At 35.6% G+C, this 16,393-nt stretch overlaps 1 protein-coding gene across 2 annotated transcripts; it reads left to right on the forward strand.

Annotated features, from left to right (window-relative positions):
• The first annotated feature begins 2,108 nt into the window (after positions 1-2,108).
• On the forward strand, positions 2,109-15,600 carry LOC127865779 (interferon regulatory factor 1-like). 2 transcript variants are annotated; one of them, XM_052405736.1, is made up of 7 exons: positions 2,109-2,275; positions 7,500-7,783; positions 8,539-8,724; positions 10,618-10,824; positions 11,361-11,420; positions 12,101-12,330; positions 13,118-15,600. In XM_052405736.1, the coding sequence occupies exons 2-7, from the start codon at positions 7,513-7,515 to the stop codon at positions 13,160-13,162; spliced, it is 999 nt and encodes a 332-aa protein (XP_052261696.1). In that variant the 5' UTR covers positions 2,109-2,275; positions 7,500-7,512; the 3' UTR covers positions 13,163-15,600. The 2 variants fall into 2 exon arrangements, with proteins under 2 accessions (XP_052261696.1, XP_052261697.1); XM_052405737.1 differs by lacking the exon at positions 2,109-2,275 and adding an exon at positions 7,024-7,159.
• Positions 15,601-16,393: the final 793 nt, after the last annotated feature.

The raw sequence follows: 16,393 nt of genomic DNA on the forward strand, positions 1-16,393 counted from the left end.
ATAAAGCGGTGCAACGCGAAACGATTCCATAATTTGGAGAGTTCTGTGGTTGTCGTTATATTTTGGGATACTACGATGATTGCTTATACATCAAGTATAAAACACATCACTCATTGTATGAGCACGGATGGCCGAGTGGTCTAAGCGATAGACTTTTACTCCAGGGGTCAGTGGTTTGAGCCGAAACGTGTTTATATACTTAAGTATGAGACATGTTTCTAGATGACCATCTTTACTTATCAATACTATCTCGTATACTGGGCATGAGGCTGGGATGCAATCGACACCATTCGATTTAAACAAAGATGATATGAAACATGGAGGTGTCGCGAGTGTCCACAATATTTGAATCAGGTAAGAACTCCGCGAACAAGTTATTATGCAATTAATCTGGGGCGCTTTGTGGGGATAAGCGGGTTGGCTTACCAGGTACACACACGTAGCATGTTTACGAATTATTAAAATTAGATATTATAAAACTACTCTTCTTTAAAGGGGCCTTTTCACAGATTTTGGCATTTTTTAACTTATTCATTAAATGCTTTATATCGATAAATGTAAACATTGGATCGTAAAAGCTCCAGTAAAAAATCAAGAATAAAATTAAAAAAAGGAAAAGAACATCGAACCAGTGACCCCTGGAGTCCTGCCAGAGTCCTGAAGTAAAAACGCTTTAGCCTACTGAGCTATTCCGCCGAATACACATGCTGAGCGTATTTTAAACCTTATGTAAGCAATCTTCGTAGTTTCACAAAATTTAACGACAAAAACAGAACTCACCAAATTATTCAATCGTTTCGCGTTGCAACGCTTTATAATTTTTAGGTTTTAAAATCGTCAAAAGATGCATATAATGGCTCTATTAGACCATGGTAAATGTTCAGTATTACTGTTTCCTCACAAATATCATAACTAAAACGAAAATTTGCAAATCTGAAACAACTTTTTTCAATTTTGTCAATTTACCAAAGCGTGAAAAGATCCCTTTAAAAGGGAAGTCTTCAGAAGCGCACAGGAATTCTAAAATTACCAGACAGGATTCCCACAACAGTAACAACTAAACATATTTTGAACCAAACGCACAGTAATTCGTATCTCAACATCTAATCCAATCTACGATCTAATACCACAGTTCAAACAAAACTAATTCATGTTAAACAATGATAGTTGCTTTTAAACAATGACTGTTTTACGCTACGCAATTTTGAAAGGGTTAAAATTGTGGTAGCTTGGTTTGTACCTATTTACCTTTCATTATTAGTGTTATATTCTTTGATCATCTTTTATTTAACATACAATCTAATCCAAGCAAATTAAACTTTTATAAAAATGTCCCCTTCCTCAAACTGGTTTAATGTTAAAGATTTAGACCAGGATTTTTACACACGATTCGGATCGTCTCTCTTTGGCAATATCCTCAAGAAGGGAAGTTGTTTCTGCTGGTCCTCACATCAGCACGTAACACGAGTTACATCCCGTCAAATAATCGGACGTTCTATGATTATGTATAATAAATTAAACACAACGAGGACCAAACACCAATGGCACATGGTATTATTCATGAATTATAACCATAGATTGGATCATTTAACGTGAATCTAATGTTTATCGATGAATTAATATTTTCATTTAATCGCGATATAAAATTAAATTATATTTAAAAACGCATGGCTTTACTAATTATATTATGCATCTTATATATTCGCCCATTTTGTTCTAAAGAAATAGATTGAATTAGAAACATATTCCGCTCTGTAAAATATTATACTTGATTATCTGGTTAACACCTGCCGGTTTTATTGTTGTGGGTTTTTCTGTTAGTTTCACAAAAAAACTATAAATAGAAACTGCCTTTTCGGAAAATCCAAGGTCGCCTTAACTAGGTTAGTATTCTGCTTGATGCAAACACACTATGCAACGCATTTTCAATAAAAGAGACACAGTGCATTACTGCAAGAACCGTGAAAATCAAATTTAACAAATTCCCATAGCAGATATTGTCCCCATAAATAAGCCTTGTTGTGTCTAGCCGAGCCTTATGAGGAAAGTAATGCGTTATTTTCAGAAAATGTAAATACATCTTTTTTTAGAAATTCGGAAAGAGGTTTATTTTTAGAATTCCGGGAAATGAATTTCATAGAAGAAACCCGATATTATGTCACGTGAACACCGCTAATAAGTGGTAAACTGAAACTTCAAACGCACTCTGCAATCGTATCTTGGACAGACAAGTTGTGTTGCGACATTTGTGATCTTTTGTGATAATAAGACATTGGTAAGTGTTGAACATTCTTCATTACTTTGCATTCACGAAACGAGTGGTATTTAATGCTAGTATATGAGCTGTAGAACACGCACTTTCAGTTTCTTGCTAACGTTTAGTAGTTTCGGGTAATACAGTTAACAAAGTAGTTTTTCTGTACAAACACATTTATAATGATGTTTAAAATCTTGTTTTAAAAAACAACAACAAGCATTTAAATGCATGCGATTAACATAAGTAGACTTTAGTTTCTACTATTTGCGCAGATTGTGCAGTCATAGCCTAAGTAAATTCTTATCATGCGACATTACTAAATTTCTTTCATGCACTATAAAGCGATAGATATGCCGATGTCTCAAAACTTAGTCGCACATTTGCCTCTTCTGCGCATACATGTCTAAAATTTGGAATCATTTTCTGAAAATATTTATACAACGAACAAAACGTTAACAAAATTTTAATGACGATCAAAACTTCCTTGTCGGGCAAACTTGCGTTACAGGTAGATTTGCGCGATAACAATGGTGCTAAATCGATATGTTGGGTTAATAAAACTTCACGTCGGTATCTAGCAAATTTACTGATAAACTTAACATTGCAATGTCATTTGAACAGGTTAAAGAGATAAGATATAAACAAAGCTATAATTTTTGGCGTAGCTGTCTTACCTAGGTTTTCGCCTTTATTGATATTAATCAACAGCGAATAAAATCATGGCTAAGTTTCCGGCCAGAAAGACTGAATGAATAAATGAAATGTTTGCATTAGTTAAAAAGACCTTAAAGGGATCTTTTCACGCTTTGGTAAACTGACAAAATTGAAAGAAGTTGTTTCAGATTCGCAAATTTTCGTGTTAGTTATGATATTTGTGAGGAAACAGTAATACTGATCATTAACCATGCTCTAATATAGCCATTATATGCATCTTTAAACGATTATAAAACCTAAAAATTATAAAGCGTTGCAACGCGAAACGATTGAATAATTTGGAGAGTTCTGTTTTTGTCGTTAAATTTTGTATAACTACGAGGATTGCTTATATAAGGTATAAAATACGTGACGTATGTATACTCGGCGGAATAGCTCAGTAGACTAAAGCGTTTTTACATCAGGACTCTGGCAGGACTCCAGGGGTTATTGGTTCGAAACCTGCTCCGGGCAATGTTCTTTTCCTTTTTTTTAATTTTATTCTTGAATTTTTACTGGAGCTTTTACGATCCAATGTTTACATTTATCAATATAAAGCATTTAATACCTAAGTTAAAAAATGCCAAAATCTGTGAAAAGGCCCCTTTAACTAAGCATATTCTGTATTGTCTTCAGCAAGTGTCTAAAACATGTTAAAAATATGTTCGTTAAATGAAAATCATCCACCGAAGTAGGAAAAAAAATCGTCCATATTTTAGCAAAAACGTTTATTTCTGAGGTAGAGTTGAAATAACAATTGAAATGGAATAGCAGACTTGGTATAGTGGTAGAGGGTTTAACATGCATATAGAGGTTACGGTTATTATAATGTCTTTAAACTATTCTAAATATTGCAGTTTTTTTAGTAATTTATTTTATTGCAATTTGACCAAAAATCAGTCCCTTACAATACCGTCATGGGTAAACCCTTTAAGTTATTACGTATCTAGAATTAAAGCATTGAAAGTACCCGATGAGTCATAAATCACTGTTAGAATCGAGACAAATACTTCGTAGATATTGGAAAGAAAACTATAAGCTGCTTCACATAATATTGAGATTTGGTAAGATTAACAATGGTTATATTCTCCTTAGGAGTGGCGTCGAAGAATAGACGTCTGTAGAAAGCCGAGTTCTTCCCCTATATCAGACATAATGTCTGGATGATATCTACCATTGAGTGTTGTTTGTGTGTGGAGAATACACTTAAACTGGATATCTTGATCGAAGACCCGTAACCTCAACGCTTCTGCAAATTTATCTTTGTGCAGACGCTTTAACTGTTGGAATGAAATGTGACACTCGTCACATAAAATGAATTTTGTTACGGACATTATAGCTCTTCTCTATTTAGAGTTGCCCTAAATACATTTTAAATGAGATCGTGCGTTGGTGTGAAAACCGTTGGCATCCCTCAAGGAAACCTCTAACCAAAGCTCACCAGCACCGATAACATAAATGTATCCAACCATAGTCTCTTACATCAGTTTATGATTGGGACGGAGTGTACCGAGCCTTGACTAGCCAAACCGTACTTTTGGGAACCCTGCGATGACGTTGGAGGCAGTGGTTTTCCAAATGTATTTTGCCAGACGCTTTTTTCATGATTGTGCAATCTTTGGTTTGACCTTTCGAACAAAACATTTCTGTTTTCCCAGCTATTGAGCAGGCTCTAACTAAATGTTACAATTTGTTTCCAGAATAAAGCATGATTAGCCAGTCGCCAGAGTGGATAATGATGTTTAATAGTTATAATAATGATCATAAAATACAACTGGGACGAACGAATTTACGTCGTGTACACATTAATTTTATCCTAACCTTTAACACTGCCCGTACAAATTTATACACCCTATACCGTACCACGTGTGAAAACATAATAGTACTGTAATATTGCATTCAAAATGATTTAGTGCCGTAAAACAGATGTTCGTTAACTGCTGCATGTTTATTGACTCGTGCTATTTAAAGGCTTTGCACAGCGGCTATATCGGGTAGATAACTGAACATGCTCAAGGACTAGTTCTTCTTGAATGCTATGAGCCAGACCCGGAGGGTCAATAGCTGGGACTTGGATTATTGCAACTAGCTCAAGGACAAATCAATCTGCACACTTACACGCTTTGTTCGACTGCACACTTTAACGTCCTTAAATAAACTTGTTCAAGATTGTTGTTGATAATATTTGTTTGTGTTTTAACTTCAAATCTTGTATTCAATATGTCGCACACTCTTTCAGTATAGTCAAGTTACCATTACCGGATCATTACCCATAGCGGATCACTTTGATGTTCAAGACTGCGTATCGCGATAAATAGTTGATATTTTTAAATTATTTTTTGCACACAACATCTTCAAGGCCTGTTCTTTAAAACGCATTGATTGAGTCGTAATCGGAGCTACTCTTTTTCAAACATTTTGGTATGTTTTGCTTACATGTATATACCACTTTGTTGACTTCCGTCTCATTTCCAAATCGAGGTTGAACATTATTTGCGGCCACATGCTATAAATCTGTTGGAAAGTAAGACGTTTACGCATTAATTTAAAGGCCATTTAGTAGTCTTTCTGCCTGCAACAGTCCATTTCAGTTTTGATTCGTGTTTAAAATTTTGCAACACCTGAAGTGAAATGAAGAATTAGGGCAATAGCGGATTAAGCGTGATAATATGCGTATTGATATTATACTAAAATATCTGCAAATCTTGTTGATTCTTTCAATAAATGATCTCAATCTTAATGTTTTATTTATGTTCCATGTTCAATATCGATGATTAGATAAGATGGAAACATGGATTATAAGATGCCCATATCTGTTCGATCTATTTAGGATTTTCAACAGATAATTCATTTACGAACATCATGCGGAAAGTGTACATACAATATAACATATGGAAAACAGTTAATAACAAAAAAATGAATATAATTTATAACTGGCAATGTAACTTGGCCATTGTAAACAGCACAGTTCATGTTTCAACAGTTCACACAGCGTGTTAGATGCCCTACTGAATGGTTTCGATCACGTGATCCGTTATGGCTACAACTGATCCGTAAATGCGTGAATTCTGAGGCGAAAAAAAGGAATCACAAATACATTTTGCATGCGCTTTAAAATAAGACTATTCGCCGAAACAGTAAGCAAAGGTAATATTTAATCAAACCGGTGCATTGTCCCCAGGTTTGTTGTTAAAAAGTGTCATTATTTTGGTTAGTATACCAAAAATACTATGAAACTGTTGTTTTAGATTTAAACGTCTGTTGTATTTACTTTAAGCTACCGAGTTTTAAGAATAAAATGATAAATGGAACAGTTTCAGGGCTTACACTTTCCATGTACGGATATCCACGTATAACAGTACTACTGAGGTGTATGCGATGAGCTTAAAATTGAAGTCTACAAGAAGCGCTTGTTGATTAATCAAATTAGCGGCTGGAATTCAACCAAAATGCGATCTGGCGTGCAAGTAAAACGTTTAAATTGGATGCCGCACATGTGTTAACATGGCACGGATATCAGTATTATAAACTTTAAAAATGTCGATTCGATTTGATCGTACCTTGGTCGGTCTTTAACTGTCGTCGTCATATTTCATAAAATCAATATATCTGGAGCAAAAGATATGAGCTGGTTGTTATAAATAATCAGGTCTGCAGATACTTTTCCACGTATTTAAACTTGCTCTTAATAAACTTCCCTGTCCTGACAAGTTATTTGACGTGCACTGAAGTGTACACGGCTGTGTATTTCTTATTTCAACAAACTAATTCGATTAGACTCAAAGTTTCAGTATGACAACTCGCTATTTTGTTCCATTGAACAAAGGTCACATTTGGTGTTGTATTTTAATGCGATTATTACTCATATTTATCGCTCGGGTTACCATAACCCACTTTCACACTTGATCGGGATAGTGTTATGATTTTATCGCTCGGGTTACCATAACCCACTTTCACACTTGATCGGGATAGTGTTATGATTTTATCGCTCGGGTTATCATGACCCACTTTCACACTTGATCGGGATAGTGTTATGATTTTATCGCTCGGGTTATCATGACCCACTTTCACACTTGATCGGGATAGTGTTATGATAAGTGCTTTTTGCTATTTCTTATCAAGAAAGACGGTGCGTCCGAAGTGCGTTTACATGAACTTATTACGTGCATGTGTGCATGTAGCGAAGAGGACCATTTAATTTCAACAGTTGTGAGTTATTTAATACATTCATGCAATGTGAATTTCACTATAGGTCAGTGACAGGACTCGGATTATCGAAGAGAAGGATTGCATCTACAGACCTTGCATATATGTGTTATTCTCTCACTCGCTCACTCGGTTACTCACTTAGCCTCTCACTTATCAATGCACTCAAGCGATCACTAATATAGTGATATTATCTCACTTGTTCTATACAATTTACACAGTTAACAATTATTTGCCCATTTTCCATGTTGCAGCCATTCATGCGGACATCCTTGATAACACACTTAGCAACTTAAATTACATTGTCCTACTCACCAAAAACTTACGCGTTTTTTTTTTATAGTTTTCAGAGAATCATGCCACGGGGACGACCGCCAAAGTCTCAGGCAGGCTTGAAGGGGCGCGCGAACGGGCTGCGAGTGATTGACCGGAAGCCGATCCGACCGTTGGAGCGCCAGAAGATGCGGCCCTGGTTGGTGGACCTACTTGATCAAGGAGTCTGCAACCAGCTTGCCTGGTATAAGAAGCGAGAAAATCTCTTCCGGATCATGTGGAAGCACGCCGCTGGTCAGACGTTCAATGCGACGTGTGACGCTTCCCTCTTTCAGCGTTGGGCGGAACACACTGGTAAGATCCGGTTTTGTTTTTCTGGTTTTCCCGTCCCAGATGAAGTCTGTCAGAACTAGAGCAGTCTCAGTAAAACAGTTGGCAGTGTAGTAAAAATGACTAAATATCTCCCACGTATGGGTTATAAAAAAATCTGGCTCGAAATCTGAAGTGACGTAAGGGCAGGTGTATTATATCCAAAGCTTAAACCTTGTAAACAATTTATTTCGGTTCGGTTCAAAATAAATTATATTTGTAAACATGCACTTGTTACCAATAAAACATAACCTGCACTTGTCATTGAGTCTAAGTATTATTTAAAACCCGAAGAAGAATGGGGGGTTTTCAATCAAAGAACGTTCTGTGAAAACTTTCCCATTACATGTAATCAGTTTTAATACTTCATTTATGGTCATTCTAATCGACAACAGTAATTGTCAAATAAAATGACTTGATTATGAAATATATTAATGAACAAAAAGTTAACTCCTCATTCGTTTGTAATATTTGTCAACTTGAAATACCAGTAATGCGTTATTTTCGAATGATATGCTTATACCGCGATCTTCAGCAAACTAAAATGCGCCAATCTATGTAGTGAAGGGCGGCAAAATGTATATTGCCCTTCTATGTATTGATATGCAACCACTCCTTTGTGTCCATGCACTTAAACCTTGTAAAGCTGCTGCACGAGTAAGCATTTTTTGCACATTTTTTGCACAGCTGTTATAAATACTGCCACTACTGTTCGTTTAAATATAGCTTATGCTTCTCAGGGAAGTTCGTGCAAGGCGATAAACCAGACGCCAAGAAGTGGAAAGCAAACTTCCGATGCGCATTGCATTCACTTCCGGACGTTGAAGAAGACAGAGACCTCCGTGTGAAGCGGGGAAACAACGCTTTCAGGGTCTACAAGTTCCTTGACTCGAAAAAAGCGAAGAAAACTGCGCCCAAGAAAACAGGTGAATATAGACAATCGCAGAAATCGATAACGCCCGGATTACCGCCCCTGAAAACTCGCATGCTCCGCCATGACGGCACTGAAGAACAATGCAGGGGCCTATATGTTTGTATAGGTGGTACTGAAGAACAATGCAGGGGCCTTTATGTTTGTATAGGTTCATGAACAATAAAACGATGTGACGCGATTTTATAAAATAAATTTTAAGATTAAGATGATTTCTGTTATCGATACTACAGGGGTATACTCATAAAACAGTTCGTATCGATACTACAGGGGTATACTCATAAAACAGTTCGTATCGATACTACAGGGGTATACTCATAAAACAGTTCGTATCGATACTACAGGGGTATACTCATAAAACAGTTCGTATCGATACTACAGGGGTATACTCATAAAACAGTTCGTATTATTTAAATAAATATTTTATCAGGTTTGCGTTCGTGTTTTAATATTTTATTTTAAATCTAAACTTTATAGTGAACATTTTAGAAAGAAATTAAAACGTTTACGGAATATGGCGAACATAAATGGGACTTTTTCAGTTTGCGTATGACTACATATGTGTCATTTTGAGCATTTTTATCGTAATTTTAGATTATATCAAGAAAATAAAGTAAAGCTAGCAATCAGTAAAGTAAATATTGAGAAAAAGACAAATACAATTTGTTCAGGCTACAGACTTTGATTTTAACAATAATATGATATTTTAAGAAAAAAATAAAAATAAAGTTATAAGAAAAAGCAGAAATTCACTTAAAAAAAACTACACCTGCCATTAATATCCACTGGACTAGTTCATTTAAAAACAAGCGATTTTTAAATACAAGATATTTATACAAAAACACTAAAATTTTAGATTAAACCTTATACTTTTAATAAAAAGTCTCCCTCTACATGAAATCTTACAGAGTTTCGCTTATTAATATTTCCGGAAACATTTTAGTTTAGATCACAAACTTTATTCCGGCTATAGATTTTACATTACCTTAAAAATGACACTTAAATAAGAAATATTTATAACGAATTAATAAATCTTCAGAAAATCAAAGATATGTACTTTTCAATAACAATCTGTCTCGGTTTTGAATCTTATAAAGTTTCTAAATTACTATATCTGGAACTAATGAAATTCTTATAAAGAAATAATAATGTTTTAAACAAAGGCTGATTTTCAAAGAAATTGTATATCTCGGCCATAAATCTTTAAAAATATCGCTAATTAATATCTCTGGAAATATTAAATCTAACGCTAAAAATCACAAAGTTTACTCCAGACTTTATATGCGGATATAACGTTTATAATTATCTCAGAATAATAAAATTCAATACAGAAATAATTGTGTTTTATGCAAAAACATAACTGAAAGGAGTTCGTAAACTAATCCAGCAATTTCGGCCCTAAACATTACGTGTTTTCACTGGATATTGTTGGCATAGCCACCCATTTTCGCCTAACAATTATTTTATTTGCCGAAATTATTAAATTTTCGCATTTTGCGAATAATTCATAACAGAAAAATCACATTTTAAGTAAAACATTGTTCTATTCATTTTATTTATACTTACATTCATTTGATTACAAAAGTTGAAATCATTGTGGCAAAAGGAGACAATCCTACAATGGCTTTATATATTTGAAACGGAAGGCTCGCATTCTTTCAGAATGGTCTTATTTTAAATATCATGTTTTTTTTACTTTTTTTTACTCCTTTAGTGGTCTCTTAATACAAGGTTGACTGTATATATTTTGTTTTGTTTTCGGAGCTGAATGATCGAATTTTATGTAACAAGTTCTTGCTCATAGAATATAATATTTGCCAAAATGTTTTAACTACGAAAAACAATTATGACTGAGGTAATTGTTGTTATAACATGCGCTTTATTTTAGAGCAACCGAAGAACGTTGCCAGACGAAACGCACGCGTGGAAGATGGCGGATGTAGCGATGGCTACAGCCCATCACACGACGGAAGTCATTCAGACTGGGACATGCGCAGTGAAGACCGCGAGGCGGTGGAGAATTTGTCTTATGATGAAGAGTCGGATGAACAAGGCTCTCCGCTCCCCAAGTTTGAGGAAATCTGCCCATTTGCAGGTTTGTATGACACATTTCCGCCCACAGCAGTTTAGAATGGCGCGTATAACTTAAAAAGTTAATGTAATTTCTAAAACAAGGGTCTATGGTTAAGCCATCCTCGATGCGAACCCACCCCTAATGATGGATATAAGTAACAAGTTTACATACCGGGTAATACCATTATCGTTTGTTTGGATGGGTGATTGGGTATTTTTTGTTTGAATCAGTTTAGGTATGTGCCTTTCGCTTCTGAGTACATGACCTGTGTTTTTGTATGGCTAGCAAATTTGCCGTCTTAGGGGCAAACAACGACATTTTTATCAACGTTAATAGTTGGGTTTAACGTACAGATAGGCACCCAACTATTACCAGTACCTTCAGGTGTGTTAAGGCTATTAGTAATGTCTTTTTGAGAAAAGCAAATAAAGGATTCAGTGACCATAACACAAAGATAACTGGGCAATTTCACCATTGACGGCGCAGTATGATGTTTGGTTTCACATCAATAGTTTTGTCTGTAAAATATTATTGGTATTATATTTTTGTTTTTTCAGTAAAGTCGACTAAGTTTCCAGTTGCGATACCAATGATCTCCTCTTCGCCAACGGATGATGGTGAGCATTAATTCATCACACCATAGTGTGTTGTAGAAAATGAATGAGTACTTGGGTGTCATGTTGCAGAGTTGTGTGTATGCAGGTATGAAACGAGAGTTACCGCAAATCGCCACGAGATCTGTCTTATCCCGACACCCCTTACAAGTATTGATTGTGTCAATAACAAAGAATAAATAAAGTGACTCAATCTGCCTGCTAAGGTGTATTGATTTGTTAACATATTGATTATGTAAAGGATGATGTTCATCCGAGAAAATGACAACACGTCGCAAAGACGCAACTATAGCTTTAATAAGTCATGGTAATCAGTCTTCAAATTTGTAACGGTTATCAGTCTGCTGTTGTAACGGTTATCAGTCTGCTGTTTTGTAACGGTTATCAGTCTACTGTTCTCATACACCAACAAAGATTATGGTACCGGAAACTTCCGTGACTTTGAAGAGTTCACCTTTAACTCTTTCAGTGCTGGAACCGAATTGTGAATGCCTTTGCAAACAGTTTGAATCCAGATGAGACACCACAGAACGTGGCGTCTCATCAGGATCCAAACTGTTTGCTATTCTGATAGTATTTTTGACAAAAATCGAAGAAAATGCTAATTTAAGAAATTGAGCAGACGACATTTTTGCAGACGACATATTTCCCAGCATGCAAAGGGTTAATCTTTTTTGTGGTAGGTCGATCGTATCATCTGAACATCTATCAAACCGACGATTCGTACCAGATCGTACACCAAGGATGGGAGGCAGAAGATAGCGGACACTCGATCGAGGAGTACGAGTTCGATCCGGAACCGGAACTGGACCTGGACGTGCAAGAAGAAGTCGTATGCAGCAACACAGATGTCTGCAGCAGCACAGATGGGCCGCACGTGGTTGTTATGTGCGAGATGATGCCATATTATGGGGTATGTATTCAGATGGATATTTCGCCTCATTAAAACTCGACTTGGAACTCGATGATGTATTAATGTTATTGAACCGGTTTAGGTTTCGGTGGTAAATAATACAATTTGGTTGCAAAATGCCGTTATTTCATTTAACTCCTCGAACAAACAGAACGACTTAAAGGTTTTGTCTCGTCAAAAGATATTTGAATTTACCTGTCGCAAATTTTGTACTTGTCATTGCGGATACCTTTGGGTTAGTAACTCAAATTACCATCGGAAAGATTTTAAATGCATTTAGTCACGGACTGAAACAAAACACATTTGTATTGTCTTCTCATGTGAAATGACGGTTTTAGGATATCACAATCAAATTGAAAATATTCAAGCTTATCGTTTTGTGGACCCTATCAACGTTTTTAAAGAAGTAGTCTAGTCACATGTTTTGCTCTTGCACCTTTGTTTCTGCACTTGTGCAAATGATAACATTATTATGAGACCGGTCCCATGGTTTGCTAATCAATATTTTGGACTGTATCAGAATAAACACCAATTGATAGATAAACTGCAGGTCAAGGGCATATTTTATTGTAAAAAAATGTAGACTTTTGCGTAAGCAGTGTGTGGATATTAAAGCAGTTACTTTTTGTAGAAAGAACTTTGATAATTTAAGTAATTTAATGAGCATCGATCGTGGCTCAATACAATGTTAATAGTTATGTGAAAATGACTCATTGATAGTAAACAATGTAATTTACAAATGTTATTTTAATAATTGGTTCAAATTATCGTTTAATGTTCTTTTCAGGAGTATACGTCAATGGATCTCACAGAGGATATGACCGAGATTTAGGCAGCGGCAGACGGCATTGAGACTTTCTTAAACCCACTAAAACCTCAGACGCCAATTGTGCATAATCGCTATGTGTCTGTGACTTACAAACACTGCCTAACACGTGACAGTTTTACCACTTGACAGAATACCACGTGGCTGTGCTGTGAGAGATGTCAGAATGCAGTTTTAATGCTGTCCCTGGGCCATTAAAACCGCTTTCAGTCATGGTTTCATATATCCATCGGACTAGTGGCCGTCCTTCGACTGACGTCAGGCATATAGAGTGAGGTGTAACCCTTGTGTCTCTACGCGTATGCGTTCTCGACCCGCCCGAATGACAAAGAAACGAAGAACTGGCACATGTGTGTGCTTGTTGAGGGAGGGGGATAGACACGTGCATCACGTTACCGTAAGACTTATAAGTCACGTGAGATTTTGACATGCTGACTGATGTAAATGTATGTGGTGAAGTCAACACGGGCCACAAAATATTCTAAAGTTGAAATATGGTATACGTTGAAGCTTTGACAAAACATTTACAAGCTGAATCTGGCACGTTGGCTTCCAAATAGCATTGTATTCATGTACTGGTTGAGTTGCACCGTTTCTACTTCTTCAGGTGTATGCTGCATTGTTTGAAACAGATACTTATGAACATAATCTTGAATTGCAAAAAGGCAAGCACTCGAACTAGACGTAGCATCATTTTGTCTAAAATTTGTAAAATGTTGGCCATAAAAATAATTTAAGCCGGTCTTAATTTCGCAGCATCAACGTTAAAGTATATAAAACAGTAATTACAAGTTTGAATGTCTTGGTGTGTGGATAATGTGGATTGGGATTCTGTAACATGATATATCATCATATTCATCTGAAGTGTCTAGGGGAAGGATGCATGCGTGTGTGTTCCTTTTTGCTGAAAAGGTTAAGTTACGAGTGCACACGGTTTGTAAACCGAGAAAGACATACTTATATATAAAATACTTTAAAATATCACTGAGGAAGGATAGTTAAGAAAATAAGTTGTTAATTATAGCATGCATTTTTAAGCGAGGAACCTTCAAATTCCCTGATTTTATTTGAAAGTATGTAATAGATGGAAAAACATGAAATAATGACTATCATGTTGATTTATAATGAGATGACATGTAAATACATGTATATTTACAAAATGTACATATTTATACAAAACAATACTGTAAGCAAGGGTTACTTGGATGAGCCAACTTCCTTACTAGAATTACTGCAATTAAGTTTTCAATTGTTCTTAAGACCATGGTTTTAATATAGGTCTTTTAAGTGCCCATTTCTTCTTAAACACTTTTAAGCTGAGTGATACACCGGAAGAGCTCTTAATGAGGCCCATTGTTCATTTTTACGAGGTGATAGTTCTTGGAACCGTTATTTGCCACAATCACTCTAAGTGTGGGGATCTTCATAGATACTATACAATTGTATAGTTATATATATGTATATAAACCGTTCCTCTACTAGTGACCCGAAATTCAGGGAAGACTTATATTGTGTCAATCTGCTTATCCATTAATTTGGTCATAAAGTAGTTATACTTAGAATCACCGGTGTCCCTAAAATCCAGATCTTGGAATGTTTTGGAAGTTATTACGGGACGATATGTTGGCAATCAAGTTAATGTGCAAATTAGAAGTGTTTGTAGTCAAGTGTGAGTTGTTAGTGTACTTTGGAATGAAATTCAAGCATGTTAATTTACTGATTACTTGCGCACTATGATCTCGATTTGAAATGAGAAATCGTTGGGCTGTTGTAAGCAAGAGATTTACGAATTTCAATACATGTGTATTGCATATAATCTATTTTATAAACGGTTAAATCATTTAATTTACAAACCCAACACAAATCACCTGTCAACATGCCAAAGTCACTGCGTTATCTACTTGAAATTGGACCAAAGTTTGGACTTCGGGTTTTGATTGTGATGAATTGTTCATTTGTTAATTTAATTTACTCTTATGATAATTTTCAGTCGCGTTTTAGGAAATCCAGGCTTAATTCATGTCCAATATTAGCCAATGCAGTTCTGTAAAATTGATATTAAATGTATCTTTTAAAAATCTTTATTTCTAGTCAATGAAGTTTCTCTGTATCAATATCTCACCTTTTCACAAAAAGTATTTAATTTAGTACCAAGCGTTGAAAAGAATTTTTTTTAATTTATGGAAACTTTTGATGTTCGATTTTGTTGGTTTTGTTGGTGGTTCAATCATTTTTGTTTATGAATGCGTGCAATGATATTAGTTGTTACTGCATAATTTTTGTCAGGAATGTTAATGTTTGTATGAATATTGGTTTCGAAACTTGTGATATCTTTGTACATATTTGTATACATATGAATTATCGTGTTTAAAATTGATTGCAATGCCAACGTATTAAACATATTAAATATGACTTTAATATAAAATAAAATGCATTTGAAGAAACGATCTCGTCTGCGTGTATTTGTATATTGGGGAATGATATTCTATGAGTCTAACCCTTTGAATGCTGGGAAATTTGTCGTCTGCTAAAATGTCATCTGCTGAATTTCTAAATTTAGCATTTTCTTCGTGTTTTTTTTTTCAAAGAATACTATCAGAATAGCAAACAGTTTGGATCCTTATGAGACGCCACGTTCTGTGGCGTCTCATCTGGATCCAAACTGTTTGCAAAGACCTTCAAAATTTGGTTCCAGCACTGAAAGAGCTAAAGATACCATGACAATGAGACTATTAAATTACCTAGTTCTTTGAAAACTGGGCTTAATGCATCTGCGTTAAGAGTCGTCCAAGATTAGCATACATGCAGTCCGTAATGGCTTATCAGGAAGGACATTTTCCGTGTTAAGGAATGTTTCGTTTAATGGTAGTCTCTTAAAAAAAAATCCATTCAAGGCGGTAAGTGTCGTCCTTAATCGCTTTACGTTCATACTTCAAGTCCTGTTTTCACAGAGCGAGGCTCAATTCTTGTACAACAAGCAAATTCGTTGAATTGATATCCCCCGCCAATATGCTTCAGGACACAAAAGTTTCCGGAACGGATGAACAACGCCCTGTGACCTCAATGTGTGACCTTGACATAAGCCCTTAAGATTATGGGTGTTGAACGTGGAGCACCCCCAGATGATTCAGAACAACTATGGCAAGTTTCATGGCTCTGGCTCATGTGTTAATGGAGATAAAGTTCTAAGCTTATATTGAAAAGCATTTTTCAACATACAAAGGGCCATAACTCTGT

Source organism: Dreissena polymorpha, chromosome 2 (assembly GCF_020536995.1).
Source record: "Dreissena polymorpha isolate Duluth1 chromosome 2, UMN_Dpol_1.0, whole genome shotgun sequence".
Lineage (NCBI taxonomy): Eukaryota > Metazoa > Mollusca > Bivalvia > Myida > Dreissenidae > Dreissena > Dreissena polymorpha.

Excerpts from the sequence above, each read along its gene's own strand:
- LOC127865779 (XM_052405736.1), top strand. The coding sequence starts at position 7,513 with ATGCCACGGGGACGACCGCCAAAGTCTCAGGCAGGCTTGAAGGGGCGC. Across the intron at positions 7,784-8,538 it reads GCGTTGGGCGGAACACACTG|GGAAGTTCGTGCAAGGCGAT; the intron begins GTAAGATCCGGT and ends TATGCTTCTCAG. Across the intron at positions 11,421-12,100 it reads CTCTTCGCCAACGGATGATG|GTCGATCGTATCATCTGAAC; the intron begins GTGAGCATTAAT and ends TTTTTGTGGTAG.